Here is a 23,869-nt window from a genome sequence, read left to right as displayed (position 1 = left end):
CTATACCTTCAACCTCTATTTTCATATGACCATGGATCTTGTTTCAATGCTTCATCTTTCAAAGCCCCTTCCGATGAAGATGATAATGAAGAGTTAGATATGTACGAAAATGGAAAATAAGATATTAACCATTTTTTTTTTTGGGTTATCTTAGTGATAGGAAAAATGAGAAGGCATGCAGGTTTCGGGAGATAAAGCAATTGAAACAGCTAAACATATATATTAATTTTGGGTCATGTTAACAGATGTCCTCAGGGCAATTGTTAATAAACTACAATAAGAATGTTTTGATATTACTTTTATGAGAAATATAAATGTTGTCAACAATATTTATTGTTTTATTCTTCTTGCAATAAAATGTTTCTAAAAATAACTCCCGTTAACATTTTAAATTAATTTTTATACATCTATTATTATGTTTAAAATAAGGGTAAATTATATATTTGGTCTCTAACTTTTACGTTAAATGTCAATTTGATCCCTAATAATTCAAATGTATTAATTTAGTCTCTAACTTTTTGATATTGTTTCAAAATAGTCCATGCCATTAAGTGATTGATAAAAAATATTGACATGACTAACTGTCAAAATAAAATATTATTTCACACCACATAAGCTGTCACAAGTATTCCAAGATGACTAATTAAAACTTGTGATCTCAATTAAAAATCCACCTCAGATAATATTAACGAAACCCAATTTTTATAAGCATCGTTTTCTTTCTTCTCCATTTCTCCTCTTCTCTCTCTTCTTCCTTCCGTGAAATCACCTACACCCTCCACCATCCACACCGGTTTTATGTTCCTAGACTTCGGCAGGAGATCTTGCAAGAATCCAAGGAATGACGTGGACGGGGTCGGATCATGGAGAGGGAGTTACCGAGTTACCATATAGGGACAAGAGGAAGCAATGTTCGGTGGATGCGGTAGCTGAGGAGTTCAAGTCGAGTGGAGTCATAAGGGAGTAATCAAACAATGTGAAAAGCTCAAATTGGCAAGCCCATGGGTCAATGTGTATGTGTAGCTCATGGCTTGTGAGAAAATGAAGGTTTTAAAAGATTTTTTCTGTTTTTATTTTGATGGTCGGGACAAATCTACCATGGATGTTATTATTTGGTTTTAATGAAGATCTGGCATTACGATCTTGATAGGAGAATAAAAGCTTTATTTGGGAATTTTATTTTCCTTGTGATATTTAAACTTTTCAAGTCTCGGATATGGATCTCATCATCTCAGGCAATCAATTTTAAAAGCTCTTCGCCTTTGCAGGAGGACTGAAAGACAAGTCCGGCTTAGTCTACTTAGAAGAAGAGTGTAGGCGTAGGGGCAATTTACATTTTGAAGTAGCTCAAGTAAGTGTAAGAGCTTTCCCATCAAGGATGCTAAAAATGCTAAAAGCTAAATTTTACCAAAAACACATAAAAATACCCACTATATCAAAGATTTCAAATTCCAAAAATTTTGACACACATCTATAGAGTGAGTTGTTATCAATAAACGAAGGAGCAAGCCTTAGGTGAGCTGTCACCTCCGCATTGAATGCACCCACCTAACCCCCTTGGCCGCATTAATGGGGATGTAACCCCTTGGCAGGACAACATCGATCATGGTGAGCCACTTGAGTATGGATAAGACCTCTGATAGGACGGAGGGTCAGAGTAGAGGCCAATAGATGATCAACAGAAGGAATGGGAAGATAGGAGAAGGGGAAGGATATAAGAGAGGGGAGCAAGAGAATGTTGAGGGGGGATTATTTTTTCTTTTGAAACTTGGGAGATTGAGAGGTAGCGTCAGTTTCAGGGAGAGGGGCCTCCTCGGACGAGCGCTGAGGAGTTACCCTCAGTTGTAAACTGAGCTCACTCCCCTTCAATGAAAAAGAAGTGATTTGTATCCCGTTGCTAGTCTGTTAGGGCCTAAACCTTCGATCCACTCTCTAAAAATGTATTGTTGGGGAGCCTTTACAAATTGAGCCCCTACATAATTCATTCCAAAAAAAAAAAAAAACAGTTTCAAACATTTAATTGAATAGAGAGGTTGACAGTGGTTTGTGGGCTATGGAGGATTCTTGGTTAGTGTTCAGTGTCTAATTTGATATGGTCAGAAGCCCGTAATGGAGGCTGCTTTGGGATTTCATCATTGCACAAATATGGAAGCAGAATTTGAGTTCCAGCCAAGAGGGTTAATTGGTGTGGTGAGTGTTTAGAGGTATGGGTTTTTACAGATTTTGTGAGTGAGTGTGTTTTTTTTAAACCCTTTTTTTTTTTTTTTTGCTATTGGCTTTGAATTCAAGTATATACATTTTATTTTATTTTATGTTATGTCATACGTGTGTCATGTATTACATATTACAAAATCAAAAAGTGTGTATTCAAGAGAAAATGAATTTAAGATAAAGAGTTTTGGTGATTTTTCTGTATACAAGTTTCAGTTTGTAGACTAAAAAATCTGATTGGTGTTAATTTGGCCCACTGTGAACACTTACCATTACTTTGGTTTTATATACATTTATAAACTTTATAATTTATATTCTTATTTGAAGGACTTGCCTAAGTGGTGCATTGGTTGACTAAGATTATGACTTCAGAGGGATTAAAGAAAAGAAGAAGAAGAAGAATTACATAAGAACCTCCTATCTTTCCTACCATCTTCAAATGTATTCTTTTTTTATGAGAAAAGCTGAAGATCACACCGAATGTACATTTTACAGCCCTAAAGTAAGTTAATATGAAGAATTGTCATTATGTTAGTTTTTTTTTTTTTTTAACTTAATATATTTTTTTAATTGATGTTGTATGTGATATTGAGTTTGCAATTTGGTACTCTTTAGTGAAAATATACGAGTAGTCAATTTAATGGAATGATGTAGCTAAGTTTTGGATTTCAGGCATTCAGAATTTGAGACAACACTAATGAAGAGGAAGAGTGCCTTAGAGAGTTTAAGGATCCATTACTTGGAGCTAAAGTGATATATTTGCACCCTATGAATCTTGGTGGTGGTATTTGTAAAATTATCTTAATTTTTTAGAAAATACGAAGTTGTAGTGGCTGAAGGCTACTACAACCTGTGCAATGTTTTTCATGTCTAATATTTATGTGTAGTGCTTTTTTTTTTTTTTTTTTTGGGGGGGGGGGGTTATGGAAAGGCTCCAGATGTGCATCCACAATTTTTTCTTTTTAGTGGTGTTGTTGTTGTTATTTTTTTTTTTTTTATGACAGTTATCAAGTTGTATTTAATCCTAAAATGTAGTGTTTTAATCCTAAAATTTAGCCATGTGTACTACACACCCATAACAAAATGTTAAAAAGAGCTTATATTTACAATTTAGCAAATAAATTTTTTTTTTCATTTAAGGTAAAAGACTCAAATTTTTGTTGTTTCATTTTTATTTTTATTTTGTTAAGGAAAGGCTCATCCACCTTTTTTTTCTTTTTAGTGGTGGTGTTGTTCTTCTTTATTTATGACAGTTATCAAGTTGTATTTAATCCTAAAATGCAGTGTTTTAATCCTAAAATGTAGCCATGTACTACACATCCATAACAAAAATTTAAAAAGAGCTTATATTTAAAATTTAGCAACTACCATTTTTTTTCTTTTACAGTAAAAGGGTCAATCTTGATCCCAAAATTTAGTGTTTTAATCCTAAAAGTTAGCTACTTACTACACATCCATACCAAAAGTTAAAAAGAGTTTTAAATTTCAAATATATAAACTACCTTTAAAACTGAGAACATGTATGTAAAATTTTTTATGGAGTAGTAAATTAATAATTATAAAAAGAAATGTAAATTGAATTTTTTTTTGAGAAGTATACAAATGATAAATATAGTTTATGTTACAAAAGAATTTTTTTTTACAACAATTTCTTATATAACAACCACTTTATGTGAGGTTTGAATCATACAATAATTCTTGTAAAGTTTGTCACCCAAACTTATCTAATACTCTGTATTCCATTCTAATGCCTCCTCAATGCAATCCAATAAATTTGTGCATACGTCAACCTGAAAGAGATAAAAGAGTTAGAAAAAAAAAAAAGAAAAAAAAGAAAAAAAGGAAACTTTAATAAAACAAAAAAAAGAGTCTGTGTTTGTTTTAAATTGAAAATCCAATGAAGTAGTGAATATTTATTGATTGGATTAATCATGATCAATGGATAGTAGGAAAATTTTGTTCTTATGGATCACAATGTAACACGCTATAGATAAAATAGGATTACAACTTATGTGCGAGCCAAGGCGAGCCTTTTGTATTAAATTTTGTGATCAAATTTAAAATAATTTTGAATAGAATTTAAAACAATACTATTATGCTATTGTTCAAACAAAATTTAAAACAATAGCATAATTTTGTGATCAAATTTCAAGTTCAAACTATGCAGGCCAAGAAAAAGAACAAACCTTGGATGATTTGAGAACATATAACTAGGCATTAACAGTAATCTGTTTTATGTAATCCACATACATTTGGTGGTGATAATTTTGGAACTTTAGGTGATATAGATTATGTACCCGCAAATAATTCTGTAATTTTTTTTTCATTAATATAATTTTGTAGCTTTAGATGATAATTCTCACCTATTTATCTTGAATAAAGCTACATTTTTACAGATTGCATATTTAGGTGATATAAATAACTATGTTGCTACATCAATAGCATGGGAAACTCTTATGATACCTATTTTGTCAAACTTGAAAATATGTCAGTGCAAAATGAAATACTTATTTTATCAAAACTTGAGTAAGAAGGAATAAGGAGAAATGGAAGTGCCTAATTTTAAAATCTTGAGTAAGAAGGAATAAGGAGATATGGAAGTGCCTAATTTAAAGGGATATGGATATGTATCTAAAATTCAGGAGTGTTGAAATTAGTACCTTTACATATCTAACCTTATTACTTAATCTTTTTAAACATATGAATTTAAGGGTATTTTGGTACACAAAATGATGAAACCCAAATAAAGAATCATGTTATTAGGAATATAGACTAGCCTCTGAGCACGCGTTCACACGCATGCTCAGAGGCTCTTCTATCTTTTGAGTAAAGGTTAATTTAGAGCATTTATTATAATTTGGGATTACTATATTTTTCAATCACACACAAAAAAAAAAAAAAAAAAAAAAAAAACTAGAGATGTGATGAAAAACTTATTTCACCACTCATAATACTCATCACACCCCTAGTTTTTTTTTTGTGATTAGAGAATGTAATAATCTCAAATTATAATAAATGCTCTAAATTAACACTTACCCAAAAAATAAAAGAGCCTCTGAGCACGCGCCCACGTGCGTGCTCAGAGGCTAGTATATATATATAAATTTTTTTTTCTAGGTTCGATATTCAAATCATTTATATTTTTCTAAGATAAATAGTTGCAATTAACATATTAAGGGTCTGTTTGAGATTCGCTTATTTTGTTAAAACTGAAAACTTTTTGCTAGAAATACTGTAGATAAAAATAAAATCTAGCTAAAACAGTACAGTGGGATGACTGAGATTCATAAATAGTATCAAAAAGTACAATGAAACTCATGAATAATAACAAAAATAAGCTAAATAGTAAGATAAACTAGCTTTTTAATTTGTAGTCAAATGCACACTAATAGTACATTCCTTAATCTTATGAATCTTTTTTCTAACTTTTTAAGAAAGACGCCTCTTAAGATAATAAGATTATTGTTTCCAAAAAAAAAAAAAGATAATAAAATTACAAAGTAAATATGCTAGATAGAGTTCTACCAAATAGTAATAGTTTAAGTAAATATGCTTATATTCTCTGTTGTAGGCTGTGGTTTCTTTATTGAAATTCAGTAATTAATCCCCAAAAAAATCAAGAGTTGTAACAGACAGTTATTCATATATATTTAAAACAACGATCATTTAATGACCGAGGAAAGAGGAAATGGTAACAATAGAGAGAGAGAGAGAGAGAGAGAGCAATAAACTTACAGCAACAAAGCATCATGGAGCCAGAAGCTATTACGCGAGGGATACTTTTGGACGGACACAAGGGAAATGTTAAGCTGTTTACTGGAATCCCCCATAAAATGATATTTAAAACGTTGCTTGACCTCTTCTTTAGACTCCTGCTTAACCTCATCTTTAAATGGATTTAGAGAGATATCATGTACAATACAATTAAGATATACTATACCTTCCATTTTATCAACTTCCATGGTGAACATCCATAAACCAATTTAAGTTGCATTTTTCAAACACATCATTCGCAAAATTGTAAATAGAAAAGGAGAAGTTATGCTCTCACGTAGACCTCATCCAATCTCAAAAGCAAAGACAGCCAATTAGTCTATTTAAGAGTAGTCTTTGAATAGTCTACGTTACGTTTTGTTTATTATTGTGTATCTAGCATTTTATAATGTCTACTCTGTTAAAGAGTTTGAACCCATATGACTACAAAGTGAAGAAAAGGAAGTTTAGTGTCTTTTGTCTCTATTGGATTCTATCTCATCATACATTCTGGATGATTGGTTGAGGGAGTAAATTAACCCCTTTCAGAAAACATGTAAGAAGTTAAATGATGTTTTGGGTGAAAGTGCAAGTGAAAATACTGATAAAAAATGTGCATGCATAATCTCAAACCTAATAGAATTTGGTAAAATACATCTCCGAACTATTCACAAATTCAAAAACTTAGCACCAATCATCAAATAAATAAATAAAGAAAAATTATTCCTTTAGGAAAATTTGAGTGTAAGGTGCATGCTAATGAACAGCATATACCTGTTTCTTAATGCAAAATCTTCAAGGAAACAGCCTACAACGTTAATTATCTTTGATCATTACGCTTGTTTCATGTGATAGCTTTGGTTTCTCCTTCATTGGCATATAAGTTGGGCGATCCCTGCAAGTCAGACCCAATTTGTTTGAGCACTTATATATATATATATATACATACAAAAATCATTTGGAATGACTGAGGAAGGAGGAAAGTGTAACAATAGAGAAAGAGAGAGAAATAAACTTACAGCAACAATGAATCATGGAGCCAGAAGATATTACGCAAGGGATACCTTTGGACGGACACAAGGGAAATATTAAGCTGTTTACTGGAATCCCCCATAAAACAAAATTTATCACATTCATGGAACTCTACTTTAGACTGTTGCTTGCCCTCATCTTCATCTTTAAATGGATTTAGAGAGATATCAAGTACAATACAATTAAGATATACCATACCAGCGTATTCCATTTTATCAACCATGGTGAACAGGAAAAGGCAGAATGTCTGATCAGCTAAATGGAGCAAAGGTAATATTTGACAACACGGATATTCAAATTCACTATCCCGAAGAAATTGCTGAGTGTCCAAACTTCCATGGAAGTACAGATCCGTATCTATATTGAAAGATTGTACGAAGACATACCCGTCTAGAAAGAAACCCCAATAGATAGTGTTATCAATAACAATACTTCGTTTTCCGAAAACCGGGTCAGGATAATGAGGACGTAGCTCGCGCCCGCGAGGCTCAAGTATTGTCCAATATCGATCGATCACATGATAAACATAGAATGTAGCTTTATACCTCGCACCTTCATTTTGAGCAACAAGAATCTGTTTTTTGGAATCGAGAGCAGCGTAATAAATAGGAAGAGGAACACAGAGTGGAAACCCAAACTCAGGAGGAGGATTGGGCAAGGGTTCCCATGTATTTAAATCGGGATCATAAACCTCCATCCAGCCATGCCCTTTTGCTTCTACTTCTGTTGAATATCCGTCTGATGCAAAGCCACCTAACACATAACTTATCGTCGAAGACGAGGGAGGGAGGTTCGAAACTCTTAGGAAAAGTCATGGTAGCGACAGGTTTCCAACCATCATCAGGAGTGCTAAAGTCAAAGCTGCGCACTTTAAGAAAACGAGCGAATTCAGGGTTACATACATCGGCGTAAGACTCGTCTCTTCATTTGGTTCAGCTTGTTAGCCATATCGTAAGACTCGTCTTTCATCTGTCTCTTCATGTATGGAGTCATTGTTAATCAAGTATAATACAATAGAGGTAAATAGAAACAAACTAGCAACTGATATAGCTTTAAATCCAACAAACCACTTTAATTTACACTGTGCAAACATCCATAAACCAATTCAAGTTGCATTTTTCAAACGCCTCACACGCAAAATTGTAAATAGAAAAAGAGAAGTTATGCTATCACATAGACCTCATCCAATCCCAAAAGCAAAGACAGCCAATTAGTCTATTTAAGAGTAGTCTTTAAATAGTCTATGTTATGTTTTGTTTATTATTGTGCATCTAGCATTTTATAATGTCTACTCTGTTAAAGCATTTGAACCCAAATGACTACAAAGTGAAGAAAAGGAAGTTTAGTGTCTTTTGTCTCTATTGGATTCTATCTCATCATACATACTGGATGATTGGTTGATGGGAGTAAATTAACCCCTTTCAGAAAACATGTAAGAAGAAGTTAAATGATGTTTTGGGTGAAAGTGCAAGTGAAAATACTGATAAAAAATGTGCATGCATAATCTCAAACCTAATTGAATTTGGTAAAATACATCTCTGAACTATTCACAAATTCAAAAACTTGGCACCAATCATCAAATAAATAAAGAAAGAAAAATGATTCCTTTAGGAATATTTGAGAGTGTAAGGTGCATGCGAATAAACATGGAACAGAGTATACCTGTTTCTTAATGCAAAAACGTCAAGGAAACAACCTAAAACCTTAAATTATTTTAGATCATTACGCTTGTCTCATGGGACAACTTTGGTTTCTTCTTCATTGGCATATAAGTTGGGCGATCCCTGCAAGTCAGACCCAATTTGTTTGAGCACTTTATATACATTTAAAACAAAAAAACATTTGGAATGACTGAGGAAAGAGGAAAGTACAAAATAGAGAGGGAGAGAGAGCAACAAACTTAGAGCAACACAGCATCATTGAGCCAGAAGCTACCATTACGCACGGGATACTTTTGGACGGACACAAGGGAAATATTAAGCTGTTTACTGGAATCCCCGAAGAAATGATATTTATGAATTTCATCGAGGTCTTCTTTAGACTTTTGCTTGCCCGCATCTTTAAGTGGATCTAGAGAGATATCAAGTACAATACAATTAAGAAATACGATACCATTTTCTTCAAAATCACTGTCTTCCTCTTCCAATTTCTGCTGAAAAAAGGTGAACATTAAAAGGCAGAATGTCCGATCAGCTACATGGAGCAAAGGTAGCTTTGGAGAATACTCATCTGCAAATTCACCATCCTCAAAAATTGGCTTAGCGTCCAAACGTCCGTGGAAGTACAGATCCGTATCTATATTGTGAGACTGTACGCGGACAAACCCATCTTGAAGGAAACCCCAATAGATAATGTTATCAACAAGAGTACTTCGTCTTCCACGAACCGGGTCGTGATAAAAAGGACGTAGCTTGCGTTTGGGAGGCTCAAGTAATGTCCAACATCGATCGAGCACATGATAAACATAGAAAGTAGCAAACAAACTCGAACCTTCATGTTCAGCAACAAGAATCTGTTTTTTGGAATCGAGAGTAGCGTAATAAGCAAGAAAATGAGTAGAAAGTGAAAACCCAAGAGGAGGATTGGGCAAGGGTTCCCATGTATTTGAATCGGGGTCATAAACCTCCATCCAGCCATACCCTTTTTCCTCTACTTCTGAAGGAGAAACGCCACCGAACACATATAACTTATCGTCGAGGACGACGCAGGGAGGTTGGAACCTCTTAGGAAAAGTCATGGTAGCAACAGGTTTCCAACCATCATCAGGAGTGCTAAGGTCAAAGCTGCGCACTTTAAGAAAACGAACGAATTCGGGGGTAGTTACGTCGGCGTAAGGTTCAGAATCAGGATTCATGCCGCCAAAAGAGTACAGACGGGACCCTATGACTGCATGTTCTCTGTATGCCCAAGCTAACAAGACTTTAGAAAACGGACGGAGCGGTTTCTCGATGGTAGTTACTACATTTGGCGAAGAGGAAGGAGGAGGACACTCCGGATCTGGGACCTTAATGGTATACCACTCTGCCTGTATTCCGTCCTTCGAACTTGACGTTGAAGCAAATAAAGCGATCTCGAATTGCATCGCCAAACCTTTCCCTTTCCCCTCCATGTGTTTTGTGTTTTGTGTTTTGAAGATTCAGAAAATAAAAAGAGGACAATTTTCAATTTTGAGAGTGTGTGGAGGCTCAAATCGATTACGATTTGGGGTTTGGGGTTTGGGGTTAGGGTTCCGTCTGCTTGTGTCTCCAATCCTTTAAATATTCACACCAAAAAAAAAACCATCATCAATGGGCTATACGCTATTTGCCGTCCATTAATTATGCACGGGCTCATTCGGGCATAAAGCCCACAATGTGTTTCAAATTTCAATGCTGCTTTTTGGGAGAATATAACAGACCATAGACTAAAACTAAATAAATTTATCAGGTAAAAAAAAAAACTTTTTTTTGTACCATTTTGAATTTGTGATAGCAGTGGAGGGGGATTTAGAAGAGGTCTAATTTGGCAACTCCAACAACTAGTTTTTGTGTTTTCATGTGTGAGTTTTTTTTTTTTTTAATGATTTACCTCTTTCAATTGAACATGAAATTTAGTACCCAAATTGAAGATTTAATCCACTATTTTTTCAAAATAATGGGCAGTTAACAAATTATTAGAGATTTTACATATGAGTCGATCACGTGACTGATGCGAGAGACTTATAAGAGGATTCTTCTGTCTAATCCTGCATTAGTTTATGCAACTTTTATTAAAAGTTGTGTGTCTGAAAAAATATTTAAAAGATACTAATAATATATGAGGACTAGAATCTAAAATGCTATTTCACATGTTATTTTAAATTTTCATTGCCTTCTCCTTTTCAATTTCACTTTCCCATCACTTAGCCGATCCCTTCATTTTATATATAATTAAAATTCCGTTTCTGTGCTTTCACCCTCCAAAATCAATAATTCCTTGAAAAACAATTTGCACTCTTAGATTCAAATATTCAAAAATAATTATATACATTCTTCTAGTAAATAAGCATCTGCAGAAATAGAACCTAGGGCCAGCCCTAGGCCTAGGCCGCCTAGGCCACCTAGGTCATTGCCTAAGGCCCCCTAAATAAAGCATATCTAGCCAAGATCCCTTTCATTATTAATTGATTTGAAAAAATTCTTAAATTTTATTACAAATATCCAAGATCCCTTTCATTATTAAGTGAATTGAAATTTTTCTTGAATTTTAGAAAAATTCTCAAATTTTACTCTAATTAATTGGATACCTCAATAAATTGTAGAATCAAATATTAGATTGAGCTGTTCAATTTTTTGTTGGATATTTACTATCCATTTGAGATTATAGTAGGAACTAGGAAGTTGAGTTTTGATTGAAAAAAGTTTTTTTTTTTTTTTTTTTAAGATAAAAGATAAACCGTAAAAAGTTTTAAGAAATACTACATTCACAATATTTTAACAATAAATCACAAGTGGCCCATCACTAAAATTACTTTTTTATCAACCAATAACAGCTAGTAAAAGCCTATCATTTAGAATTTGTTGTGAACATAGCGTTTTTCAAAAAAAAAAAATTATACCAGATAGAAATTCTACTCTATCCTAGTTCGTGTATGTGTAAAACTTCCTCTTGGAAACTAAAACCTCGGCTCTTACTCCTCACACTCCACAAATACTTATACTTATGAAATAACCATCGCACTAAGGGTAGAGTAATTTTAATTGTAAAATTTTTGTAAAAAAAGATTTATTACGAATGATGTTATCACTAGGTAAACTAATGTTATAAAGCTCGTTAATAATTTCATATTCAATTGGTAACCAAACCAAATAAAAGCTTTCCATGTGAGAAATATAGAGAAGAAGACATTGCAATATAACTACTAATCATTGATATTTTCTTTTATAAATATATTTTTTCATACTTGAATTCAAATAATCCAATTTATGGTTAATGTTTTAATGTTGTCGTTAAGCATCATGTGTCTTTTTTAGGGTAAAACCCTATTAACCTAAATGGATCTTTAAAGAGTTTTAAAAAAATTTCAAAAAAAATGAGCTTTTCAAACCCCCCCTTAAAAGAGATAATTCTCTAAAAAAAATTTGTTGAACTCCTTTACTTTGCCAATACGTTGCATCATCCAACCAGTCTTTTAATTTGATAACTATGACACCAATTTTAGATACTAATAAATCTTGAATTAATATACAAATATATATATATATATATATATTTTTTTTTTTCCAGGTTGAATATTAAAATCATTTATATTTTTCTAAGCTAAATAGTTGCAATTAACATATATATATATATATATATATATTTTTTTTTTTCCAGGTTGAATATTAAAATCATTTATATTTTTCTAAGCTAAATAGTTGCAATTAACACATTAAGGATTTGTTTGGGATTCATTTATTTTGCTGAAACTGAATTTTTTTTGCTGAAAGTACTGTAGATAAAAATAAAAACTAACTAAAATAGTATAGTGGAACTCATAAATAATATCAAAAAGTACAGTGGAACCCATGAATAGTAACAAAAATAAGCTAAATAGTAAAATAAGCTGACTTTTTAATTTGGAGTCAAATGCACACTTATAGTACATTCCTTAATCTTGTGAATCTTTTTTCTAACTTTTTAAGAAAGAAGCATCTTAAGATAATAAGTTTACAAAATAAATATGCTAGGTAGAGTTCTACCAAATAGTAATAGTTTAGTCCCAAAATTTTGGGATAAACTATTAATTAGAGATTATTTAATCAAGGTCAATCACTATATTAAGGAATACAAAAATTGCTTTCTTATGGCTCAAATCTTTTGAAGTTCTCTGGTCATGGTATGCAGCCCTCCCTCCAGTATGTTTTTCCAAAAGAACACAATGAGGTAATGTTTGTTTCTCTGTCTTTGATTGTTTTGGGATATTCGTACACTCTCATTATATTCCTTGCTCTTACAAGGAAAGAAAATGTCATTTGAACTAAAACTCATCAATACAATACAATGTTTGATAGAATATCAAAAAAGAAAAGATCATGGCATGTGTTGCCGGTTTACGGTAACAAGGGAGATTGATAATTGGAAAGGAAAAAGTATAAGGGTTCAACCAAAAGGTTGGCTCTGGCTGCTGTTGTGTACCACCTCTGGCTCCAAAGGAATGCTCGTGTTTTGCCAAGATATCAAATCCCATGAGACTATCCTTACTCTAAACAGAGACCGCAAGGCCCAGATTGAGTTTGGAATGAGAGTTAAGAACTCTTAGTAAAAAAGGGGCCGTTTGGTCACCCTTTTCAAAACACTGTGTTCAGTGTTTAAACACTGAACACTAGTGTCCAAAATTTAAAACCTGTGTTTGGCACGCACGTTCTATTCAAATTAGTTTGAAACGTATTGTTCAAAACACCAAACTTGAACATTGATTTTTGGAATCACGTCCAAGCTGATTTTGAACAACAAAAATACATTTCAATGGCACTTTGGTAAATAAAATTGAACACAGCTTGGGCCCCACCTGATCAGCTTTTCTTCACGTTTGTCTCCACCTTTACTCTCATCTCTTCAAAACCCCCCTCTGGTTACTCTCATAACTCCCCTCAACCTCCATCATAACTCCCTCACCGACCCAGCAAAGCTCGCCATAATCTCATCGATCCAGCGCGATTCCTCACTGACCCTCGTCAACGCGTCTTGTACACACACCGCATCACCAACCGAGAGTCAATCACATTAATAACCCACCTCAGAGTACTACGAAGCTGCTGCTGGTTTTGCATTACTCGGACAGTCCAAAGGCTTTGGGCAGGTAAAGATTTTAAAATTTTAATTACTTCTTTCAGCTTTCTTTCACATCCCAACCATATTCAGATCAGTTCTCATTATGAAAGGTTTGGGCTTATTTATAATCCCACATATTCTTCAGATGGAAGCCTTGCTCTCATCCTCATCCACCTCTGAGAGAGCCTATGCATCCTCCTCTGCATCCTCCTCTGCTTCGTCCTCTCCCCGTGTTGTTCCCTTACTGGTAGGTCTGTCTAATATGTGAATCATTTTGGTTGTTCAATATGTGAATCATTTTTGCTTGTTGTGTTATAATTTTGGGGGTTTTCCCGTGCATTTTCTCTTCATTTTGTGGGCTGTGTTGTTGCTGATTTGAACTTGAGATCAGTAGGTGTAAGTGTTTGTGTTTCATTTGACGAATCATTTTTGCTTGTTCTGTGATAATGTTGTACCTACCTCATGCATTTTCTCTTCATTTTGTGGCCCCCGTGTTGTTGTTGATGTGAACTTGAGATCAGTAGGTGTAACTAAGTTTCTTTTGACAAAATTATATAGTGAATGTTTTTTGCTTGTTCTGTTTTAACTGTGTACCTAGGTCATGCATTTTCTCTTCATTTTGTGGCCTCTGTGTTCTTGCTAATGTGAACTTGAGATCAGTAGGTGTAAGTGTATGATAAACTGATGTGTATACAATGCATACCTATGTATTTTTTTCTTTAGTTTTGTTCAATTTTCTCTTATATGCCTGCTGCTTTGGGTCTTTTAGTGAGTAGGAAGTTAATGTTTGTTCATACATATTATACAATTTCAAATGATAAGGGCCCAGTAAGTATACCAAACATTTATTTAGATGGAAGAGAGAATGACTGATGCTGAGGATACGAGGTTGTGGCCTGAGGCAGTCGAGAAACATTTCATTGATATCCTATTAGAAGAGGATGCTAAAGGGAACATGCCCCAAGGGCAGTTCAAGACTGGAACTTGGACAATCATAATGACTGAGTTTAACCATCGCACGAACAAAAATTATAACAAGACACAACTGACACAAAAATATCAACGACTGAAAACTCGACACCGCACATTCTCCCAGCTCATTGCACGTACAGGAATGGGATGGGACCCCATTTCAAACATGGTGACGGCCAGTGAGGAAGCTTGGGCTGCTGCATTTGCGGTAAGTCGTTTAACATACTCCAAACAAAATTTCTTACAATTATATATATGCATAGTTTATGGTTGTAATTCAAATGATGCTGAAATCTACCTTCTGTGGCTGTGATGGACAATGGTTGATTTTGAGGTTAAAAATATGAATACGAAGAAAATAATATTTAATTGAAATAGTGATGTAGTGTTCAGGTTCATATATATCTTTGAAAACATAAATAGTTAGTGGAGGTTTTTTGGACGTGCTGTCTTTGTATTACTGTGACTGAGTGTTATTCTGTTTAGATGATTCTTTTTATTATTGATTTGAAATATTGCAGACTTGTCAATGTTAGTTGAATTTTCTTAAAAAAAAGATTGGTTACAAATATTTGTTGGATTTTCTTAATTCATATAAGCCTAACCTGTGGCTGTCAGCTGTGGCCCAACATTAATTTGGAAGATATGTTGATTGAAAGATGCTGTTGTGTTAAGTAATGAATTCTAAAAATGATATTAATACTATAGAAAACAAATATGTGATTTCCATATCAACTTAATAGGGTTATTATTACTGTTACTCTTTTTGTTTTTGTTATGTAAGAGTGGATGATTATTATAGGGTTATTATAATTACCTATCTAATTTGTATTGGGTTTTATATGAATACGTCCTCTAACCCAATATATATGGTTGTTAATAGGTCAATCACAAATTCAAAGAGTTCAAGAAAAAGGGGCTGAAACACTATGACCTGTTGGGTAGACTTTTCAATTCCAACACAGCCACTGGTTTCCTCCAAATGTCATTTGCCCAACCAGCTCCCAATAGTGACGAAGAGAGAGAGCTGGATGCAGCCTTTCTATCATCGGGGGTGCATGTCAATGTGAACACTGAAAGTGTTGATGATGTGGAGGAGCTGCCCACACCAAGTGAAGCTCAAAGCCGGAGGGTTGCTGAAAAGCGGCCAGCTGAACTATCTACTTCAAGTGGAAAAAGGAGGAAAGGGCACTCCCTTGAAGGCATGACTGAAGCTATTTGGGGGTTTACTGACATGAGGAACCGGAGGGGGAAAAGGTCCATTGACACTGTGGGGGGTGACACTGAGTCTGTTACAGAAGCTATATCACTGCTCAACCAGTACACCGATGTGGATCATGTCACATATTGCAAGGTTATGCAAGAGCTTCATAACTTCAAGAGTAGGGCAGCTTTTTTTGCTATGACAGTCGAAAGGAGAAGGGCTTGGATTGAGTTCATTGGGGGTGGATTGCAGTAGTTGTGGAGGTGGTTGAGACTGTGCATCTGTGAAAGACAAACTAGGAAGTTAATTAGTTTACTTATTTTGGTTTAATGTGAATTGGCCAAGTATGTATTATGTTAATATTTTGGACAATGTTTGCATGCATATTTTGGACAATGTTTGCATGTTACCTTCTAGCATTATTACTATATAATGCGTTGGACATCTATGCAAGTTATGTAAGAAATATGGGATTAGTTTGCTGTGGCCTTTATGCTGTTTAAATTGCAATTGTTTTGTTGTTTAGCAATTGCAATTGCTTTGTTGTAGCTTTGTGATATTTTGTCTGGTGACATATGTATATATATATATTTTAGATAAATCAGGTGTTCTTTATGGAATTTTGGGCAATGTTTGCATGCTAGCTTCCTTTATTATTGTGTACAAGAGTAATATAGTTTGTGTATGTGTTTTTTGAGTTCAACGTTGGTGCTAAACTGCTAATGTGATAAGTTTGTCAAAGGAGTATACCTGAACTTAGCATAACCCTCTATGGTTTGTTTTAGAAGCTGGATTTGAGCTTATGGACTTGGATATAAGAGTTCTAAATCCAAATTCTTTATTTATGTTACTTAAAAAGAGATGAATTTCGATGTAGCCCAAATCTAGTCAAAGTTGTTGATTTGAAAAAATTCTCTCTTCCACAGCTTGCTTCTTGTCCACCCTTCATCCAGCTGTAATAACGTTGAAGCTGAAACCACATTGGCATTAAGGTTTGCCTCTCTCAACTCTTCTCATTCTCTTAAACTTTGTATCTCTCTTATTCTATAGTACTTTTATGTGAGTGTTTTTATTTTTCATTTGATTTTTATTTCCATCGTGATTTTGATAGAGTGGGGAAGAGTTGAGTTTTTTTAGCACACTTTTAGCAAAAAATATTTCAGGAAAAAGCTAAATAAGTTAGTCTTAAATAAATACACTTGTTCAAATTATCTTAACGGGATTCAATCATTTCATAATTAAAAAATGTTACTAAAATTTATGGCTTCAACTTAGTAAAAACTACAAAGTGTCACCTCATAGTAGATAAGGAGAAAGCATGTTTAATTTTTTTTTTTCCGTTTTTTTTTTTTTTTTTTTTTTTTTATGGTTTTTTTTTGGTTTTGTTTTTTTTTTTTTTTTTTTTCGTGGACAGTTGCTAGCTTTCTTGACAAATTTATGTTATCCTAGTTTTTCTTGACAATAAGATGCCTAGTTTTTCTTCACAAAAAAAAAAAATAATTAATTTATTTTAGCATAGCATTTAACATTACATTTTATATCTGATCTCTTATTTTAACACAACATCCATTAAAATAACCTAAAATAACATCTACCATCTATTAAAAAATAAAAGTAATAAAGAGAGATTAAAGAATTAAATTATTTTTTTTTTCCTAGATTTTAAATCAAAATGGTTTGTTATTGTGGTTTTTTATTTTTTGAGTTTAAAAATGTTAGGATATTGTTGAGAGGATCATAATCAAACTTATTTTAGCTGAGGTTTAAAAAAATTTAGGATTAAGATGTTCAAAATTTTATTTTAGGGTGGTCAAAATATATATATATATATATATGTGTGTGTGTATATATATATATACAGTTTTTTTTTTTTTTTTGGCCACCAAGTGGAGTTGTCTAAGTGTGTGTGAGTACGCGCAATAGACATTTCCCCAAAAAATTTTGTAAAGAGATGTTTATGTCAATGGGGTATTCTATTGCCCTTTTGCCGAAAACAGTGGACTTCTACAGGTTTTCGGGATAGTTTAGGGTGTTTGTTTTAGTTTATTTTCTCTTTATTTATAGTTTTTGTTTTTTTTTTTTTTTTTTGAAGTTGAATTTTTTAACAAGGGTGACTTCACAATAAGTTTAGAGTTCTCACAAATTTTGGACAAAGGTTGACCACAAACTTAATTATATTTTTGTAGACTCAACCTACAACTCCACTTAATATTTTTTTTATTAAATATAAATTTTCTTTATATATTTTTATACTTGTAAAATATCAAAAAAATAAAAAAATCAATAACTTTATTATCAATTAAATATTTAAATTTTAAATTTTTATAGTCTAAAATTAACTTATTCCTATGAGCGATAAAGTAACTGATTTTATTACTTATAAACTATTAAGCTCAATGTTTAGGCTCAACTCATGCTCAAGTCGTTCTATGAACTCTTTTCACTTTCCCCTAAGTTATTCTATATTAAAGATTTTTGAACCACATGTCTCTCTCACTAGTGGGAAATCCCACACCAATTCTTTCTCTTGTCAAAAAAAAAAAAAACATAATCACACATCGTTGTAATAAGAAATACAATAATATACCATGTAGCAGCCTACTCATGGTATATGAGTTTCATAACTCTAGGAAACCCCCATATTATGAAGGAGATTTATATATACTGTAACATTTTTTTTATATCCTCCACGCTTGCAAGGTTTTCAACAAATCAAAAATTAATAGTTAATTCATCAATCAAATATTTAAATTTCAAGCCTTTGTAGTCTAAAGTTATTCATAATAGGTATGTTTGTGAATCAAATAATAAATAATATCTTATTAGCACAGAATTTGACATTCAAGTTAAGAACATAAAATACGTATAATTTAATGATTAGTCAAAATATATAACTATGTGTTTTTTTTTTTTAGTAAGAGTTATAATCCTTGGCTACAACCAAGTTTCTAGCCAAATTCTGTCATTCTTTTAATTTTTTTCTTCTTCTTCTTGTTTTTGTTTTTGTTTGTATTTGGGTGGTGTGGGTTTTGTTTGGATTTGTCTACGTGGGTTTGTATCTATTGTAAGGCTAGGACTTAGGAATGGCAATGTTGTTGAATTTTTTAATTTTTTAGGAATTATAAATGAGGTTTAGTAAACTGTGTTGGTTCAGTTTTGTTACGGAATTGTTGGATTTTTTTATAATGTTTTTAGAGTTCAACAATGATGGACAAATTGAAAATGCAAATTAGTCTTTGATGAAATGACTTTGTGAGCTGCCAGCTATGTGTAATTTATTGACTGAGTTGATTTTGATATCTTTCTCTATTTACTATGGTTGCTGGGTCCTTAGAAGTATTTTGTTTGTCTAAGCTAAGTGGTTGTTTGTGTTTTCTCTGAGTGTTGCATGATTTTTCTTCTTCGATTATATATTTTCTTTACACAAAAATTTTACTTCAATCTATTGGGCTTTTGTTTTTAATCTTGTGCTTTTTGACAGATGCGCTTGTGTTTTTGCTTTTATAATTGTTGGGTTTAATTTGGTGGGGCTTTCTATAATGTTAAAGCCATGCAGCCGTATATATACATGCAGCCATGCAGAAATACATGTACTCGCTTATATATACATGCAACTATATATACTAATTTATATATATACTGACTTATATATATAGATACAATAATATATATATATATATATATACACATACAGCAATATAGATATATATATACATATAGCAACATATATATATGTGTGTGTGTGTACTTCTTTATAGTGGCTGATGTGAACTTTTTGGCTGCCCACAGGTCTGATTCAGTTATGGCCAATACCGATTCAGATTGTGATTCAGTCAGGACTGATCCCGATTCAGATGAGTACGATAGTGAGGTAGAACTTGAGATTGCCACAGCATACGTTCAACTATGTATAGAGTACGTACAAAAGTACTACATGAAGCGACCTATGTGCACTAGTATCCTGAGTGGAAGGTCATATGTGATTGAAGTACTAGAAGGAAATCCCCAAGTGTGTTACGACATATTCCGCATGGACAAGACCATTTTTAGGCACTTGTGTAATGAGTTGAAGCGGCTGCACCTATTAGAGGAAGACACTGGTATTGTTTCAGTTGAGGAGGCCGTTGGGACAGTGCTATTTATCGTCGGACACAACGCTGACTATCGCCTAACTGCCAACCGCTTCCAGCATTCTCTCGAGACTATTCAACGGCGGTTCTGGCGTGCCTTGCGTGCTATCCATGCTTTGGGATGTCTCATCATCCGACCTGACGCTGATGCAGCTGAGCTTCCTCATTCACTTCGAGGGAATGGGAAATATTACCCATGGTTTGAGGTATACTTTGATTTTACTTTTTTTGCTTCTTAAATAAATTATCACTTTGATTGATTAAAATCTGAAAAATCTATAATAGAGAATAGAAAGAATCCCCTATGCAGTGTGAAAGATAGCTGATTGCACATAAGTTGAATTTACCTAATTAGAGCTACCTAATTTTTTAACAGAAATGTGTGGGGGCCATCGATGGGACGCACATAAGTGCTTCTGCCCCATCCAGTAGGACCACCGCATTCATAGATAGACGAAGTGACATCACCCAAAACGTGATGTGTGCATGCAACTTCGACATGCGGTTTACGTATGTGCATTGTGGATGGGAAGGGAGTGCGAATGATTCACGAGTCATGCAGGACGCCCTTGGACATGCCGAGTATGAGTTCCCTTGGCCACCTAGAGGTAAAAATAAAAAATTTGAATTATCTTATACCATGAGAGCTACATTCATACCATATATATCTAAAACAGTTTCTTCCACATGAGTTAGCAGCCAAAATATGTGGTATATATTGTCATGATGGCTTCGTAAATGCTATAAAAGTCAAAATACTAATTATAATTTTGCGAATATTGCTCCTTGATGTCAAATTCTTTGCCTGCAGAACCCAAGTACCTTACAAATTAAGAGGTTATGCATGTAGCATATTCGTGAACAACATATTCCTCCCTATAATCATTATTACATCAATATGCTGCCCTTGTATTCATTTCCTTATAAACAGTTATGTTAAGTAAATTTGTGCTTTTGAAAGAGGAACAATCCATGGAAAGTTAATAAGATATGGGCTATTTGTTTCCTTACACTAATTCTATTGATTAGTCATACTGCAAATGCAAACCCTTTTGAAATTTCTGACAGTGTGTCTTTGTAATTAGGAATGGCATGACCATGCCAAAAACACTATAAAGTACAAATACATTTTACCATTTCAATTGTCATAGTTAGGCGACAGATTGATTGATCTAGATTCAATAATTCCAATTTTGATATAGTCATTTGTTCTTCTTGATTAAAGGGTCATCACTTTATATATAGCATTTTTCCATCTTAAGATTTGCATAGCCATCTCTGTATTTAGTGTTGGTCCTTTAGAAATCATGAAAACCGCTGTTGGGTTTGGAAGAAATTATGCATGCCTTCATACATACGAAGCTCCTCAGATTTTCTCTTATTGCAGGATCGTACTACCTCGTGGACTCGGGGTACGCAATCGGCAGTGCATTCCTCCCTCCACACAAGTCCACACGCTACCATGCCCAAGAGTTTCGGGGTGCGAACCGGCAACCTACTACCCCACAAGAGTTGTTCAATTATAGGCATTCGTCATTGCGGATGGTGATTGAACGATGCTTTGGAGTGTTGAAGGCGAGGTTCCCGATCCTGAATGAAATGCACTCCTTCTCTCTCTCTAGACAACGACTAATTGTGACCGCTTGCTGTGCACTTCACAACTTTATCCGCATGTATAACCGGGCGGATGAAATGTTCCATGTGTGGGAAGGATCATTTGTGCGTAACAGCGACGCAACCTTAGCGGGAGCTGCACGCGTAGGTAGTGGAGGCACTGAAGAAGCTTTTAATTCTCGGGCACAACGAGAGATGTCAGAGTATCGTGATGCGATAACAGCTGCTATGTGGGCAGATTACATAGGTAACCATGATTGAGCTTTTTGGGAATAGACTCTTAAAAATGTGGATGTTGCACTATTCAAACTCTATTTTAAGTTTGAACATTGTTTTTGTTGAAGAATATGTTGTGACAAAAATAGATGTTGGTTATGGAGGCATTAGACAATGACATTATGCTATGTTTGCTGTTGTAGTTTATGTTACCAATGGTGGTCCAACCTGCAGAGTCCCCAACCATTGGTATCTATTGTAGGCTTTGGAAGAAAGGGATTGTGTGTTTATAAAAGTATGTTTATAAAAGTGTGTTCATAAAAGTCCCCAACCATTGAGACCTCTTTTTACTTGCATAATTTAATAGTAAATGCTTCAGTGATACTTCATGTTATTTGTATTTTGTTATTCAAAAAGTTAGGCTCCACTTGGAAGTTGGAGCACCCTCTTTTCTGAATTCACATGCCTCTGGGCTGTGCTTAGGACATTAATAATAGCAAAACAATTTCAAACCCCACAATTACCGTCGTTCATCAACACAGCCACACAAAATCCATTCAGAATCTGCCCAGCCATGGCTCATCACTAAGATTACAATAAATCTACAAAAGTTAATGTTCATAAATTTTTTTCCCAACTGCTTTTAAGTGATTGTCAATAAATTGATGTCAGAAGATTGTTAGAGTTATAAATTGATGTCAGAAGATTGTGATATTGTGAATTTATTCAAACTATCTTGTTGCTTGTAATGTCCTTGTTTTGGAGGAGCTATATATGGGCCAGATTCTATTTTTGTTTTGATTCATTCAAATGAATCAAATCAACAGTTTTTTTTTTTTTTTTGGTTTATTCTGGAACTACTTTAAGATTGAAGCACTGATATATATTTTGTTTCAAAATTCTAGGGGCCGGTAAGTAAATTATCTTTAAAATTTGAGAAAATTCCTTATTTTACAAAGGGCCACGTCATATTGATTTTCCAGCTACTAGAATTTAAAATTTAGTTGCAATAGTCTTAGTGAATGCAACCTTAATCATACCGAATAGTCTATAGCTTTTTTGGTTTTTTTCTTTTGGGAGAAATATAGCTAAGAAGCTTTAAAAAATAAAAATAATAAAAAGCTGAACGTAGAACTCAAGAGTGATCTATGTCTTAAATTAGACATGTAATTTAACATTACATTCGGAAAAAAACATTAATGCTGACAGAATTTTTTTTTGGGGGTAGGGGAACAGTAACTTGTGAGTCTCAAATCATTATCCAATTCAAAACTAGTGCTATAAAATAAGAAAGTTTCATAAGTGTAATATAATACAAGAATAGAATTTATTACATCAAATGAGATCACAAATACAAATGAGAGGAACATGAAGAAATCACACAATTAAATAAAATCTAGATTACAATACCACCAAATAACGCAGCAACCACAAGTCACAACCAAAGAAATCCCCTCTTAACATATTCAACAATAATTAACTTAGCCTGAACCTCCCAAAAATAATGAAATAAAAAGCCCAACCCAGTTACCTCCTTTCTCACTCTCTCATATAGTCATGAAAAAACTCTAAACACAAAATGAATTTAGCAAGAACGAAAATTGGGTTGGGATTGAAATGAAATCATCATGCTGTCTCTCTATGTGGGTCATTGGAATTGACCCATTGTAGCTAGCTAGCTCGCTCAGAAGACCAACCCAAAAGCCAAAGCAACAAGAGATGCAAAGAAAGTGGGCACAAAGATTGCAGCAGCCTTTTGCACAGAAGAGATGGCCATCAAAACCACCATCAATGCCACAAAGAACTTCAACTTCATTGCCTCCATTTCTCTAAAATGCTGTGTTAGGAAAAAAGAAAAGAAAAAGAATGCTTTTTTTTAGCTTCTACAGAGAGAGAACCACTACAATTCCTCCTTGGAAATGGGTTCTCTTTTAGCAAAAGAGGAATGGTAGAGAAGCAGTGTAAA

General features: G+C 33.7%; 3 protein-coding genes across 3 annotated transcripts in view; 1 reads left to right on the top strand and 2 right to left on the bottom strand.

The window, feature by feature from the left end:
• The window catches only part of LOC111991864 (uncharacterized), a gene marked incomplete in the record, with an annotated part of 92,433 nt that extends 82,178 nt beyond the window's left edge, over positions 1-10,255 (bottom strand). The window contains 2 exon segments of the mRNA XM_065777873.1: positions 8,681-8,780; positions 8,868-10,255. Of these exon segments, the coding sequence (XP_065633945.1) occupies positions 8,897-10,105 (1,209 nt within the window).
• A 4,365-nt stretch (positions 10,256-14,620) lies between these two features.
• Positions 14,621-16,198, top strand: LOC111991857 (uncharacterized protein At2g29880). Its single transcript, XM_024023668.2, has 2 exons — positions 14,621-14,947; positions 15,623-16,198. The coding sequence occupies exons 1-2, from the start codon at positions 14,621-14,623 to the stop codon at positions 16,196-16,198; spliced, it is 903 nt and encodes a 300-aa protein (XP_023879436.2).
• A 7,063-nt stretch (positions 16,199-23,261) lies between these two features.
• LOC112016642 (arabinogalactan protein 13) lies at positions 23,262-23,823 on the bottom strand. The gene has a single exon (XM_024049172.2). The coding sequence runs from the start codon at positions 23,726-23,728 to the stop codon at positions 23,588-23,590; it is 141 nt and encodes a 46-aa protein (XP_023904940.1). The 5' UTR covers positions 23,729-23,823; the 3' UTR covers positions 23,262-23,587.
• Between the last annotated feature and the right edge of the window lie 46 nt (positions 23,824-23,869).

The sequence above is a fragment of the Quercus suber genome, unplaced genomic scaffold (assembly GCF_002906115.3).
Source record: "Quercus suber isolate HL8 unplaced genomic scaffold, Cork oak 2.0 scaffold_166, whole genome shotgun sequence".
Taxonomy (NCBI): Eukaryota; Viridiplantae; Streptophyta; class Magnoliopsida; order Fagales; family Fagaceae; genus Quercus; species Quercus suber.
This window is presented reverse-complemented; position numbering and strand designations above follow the sequence as displayed.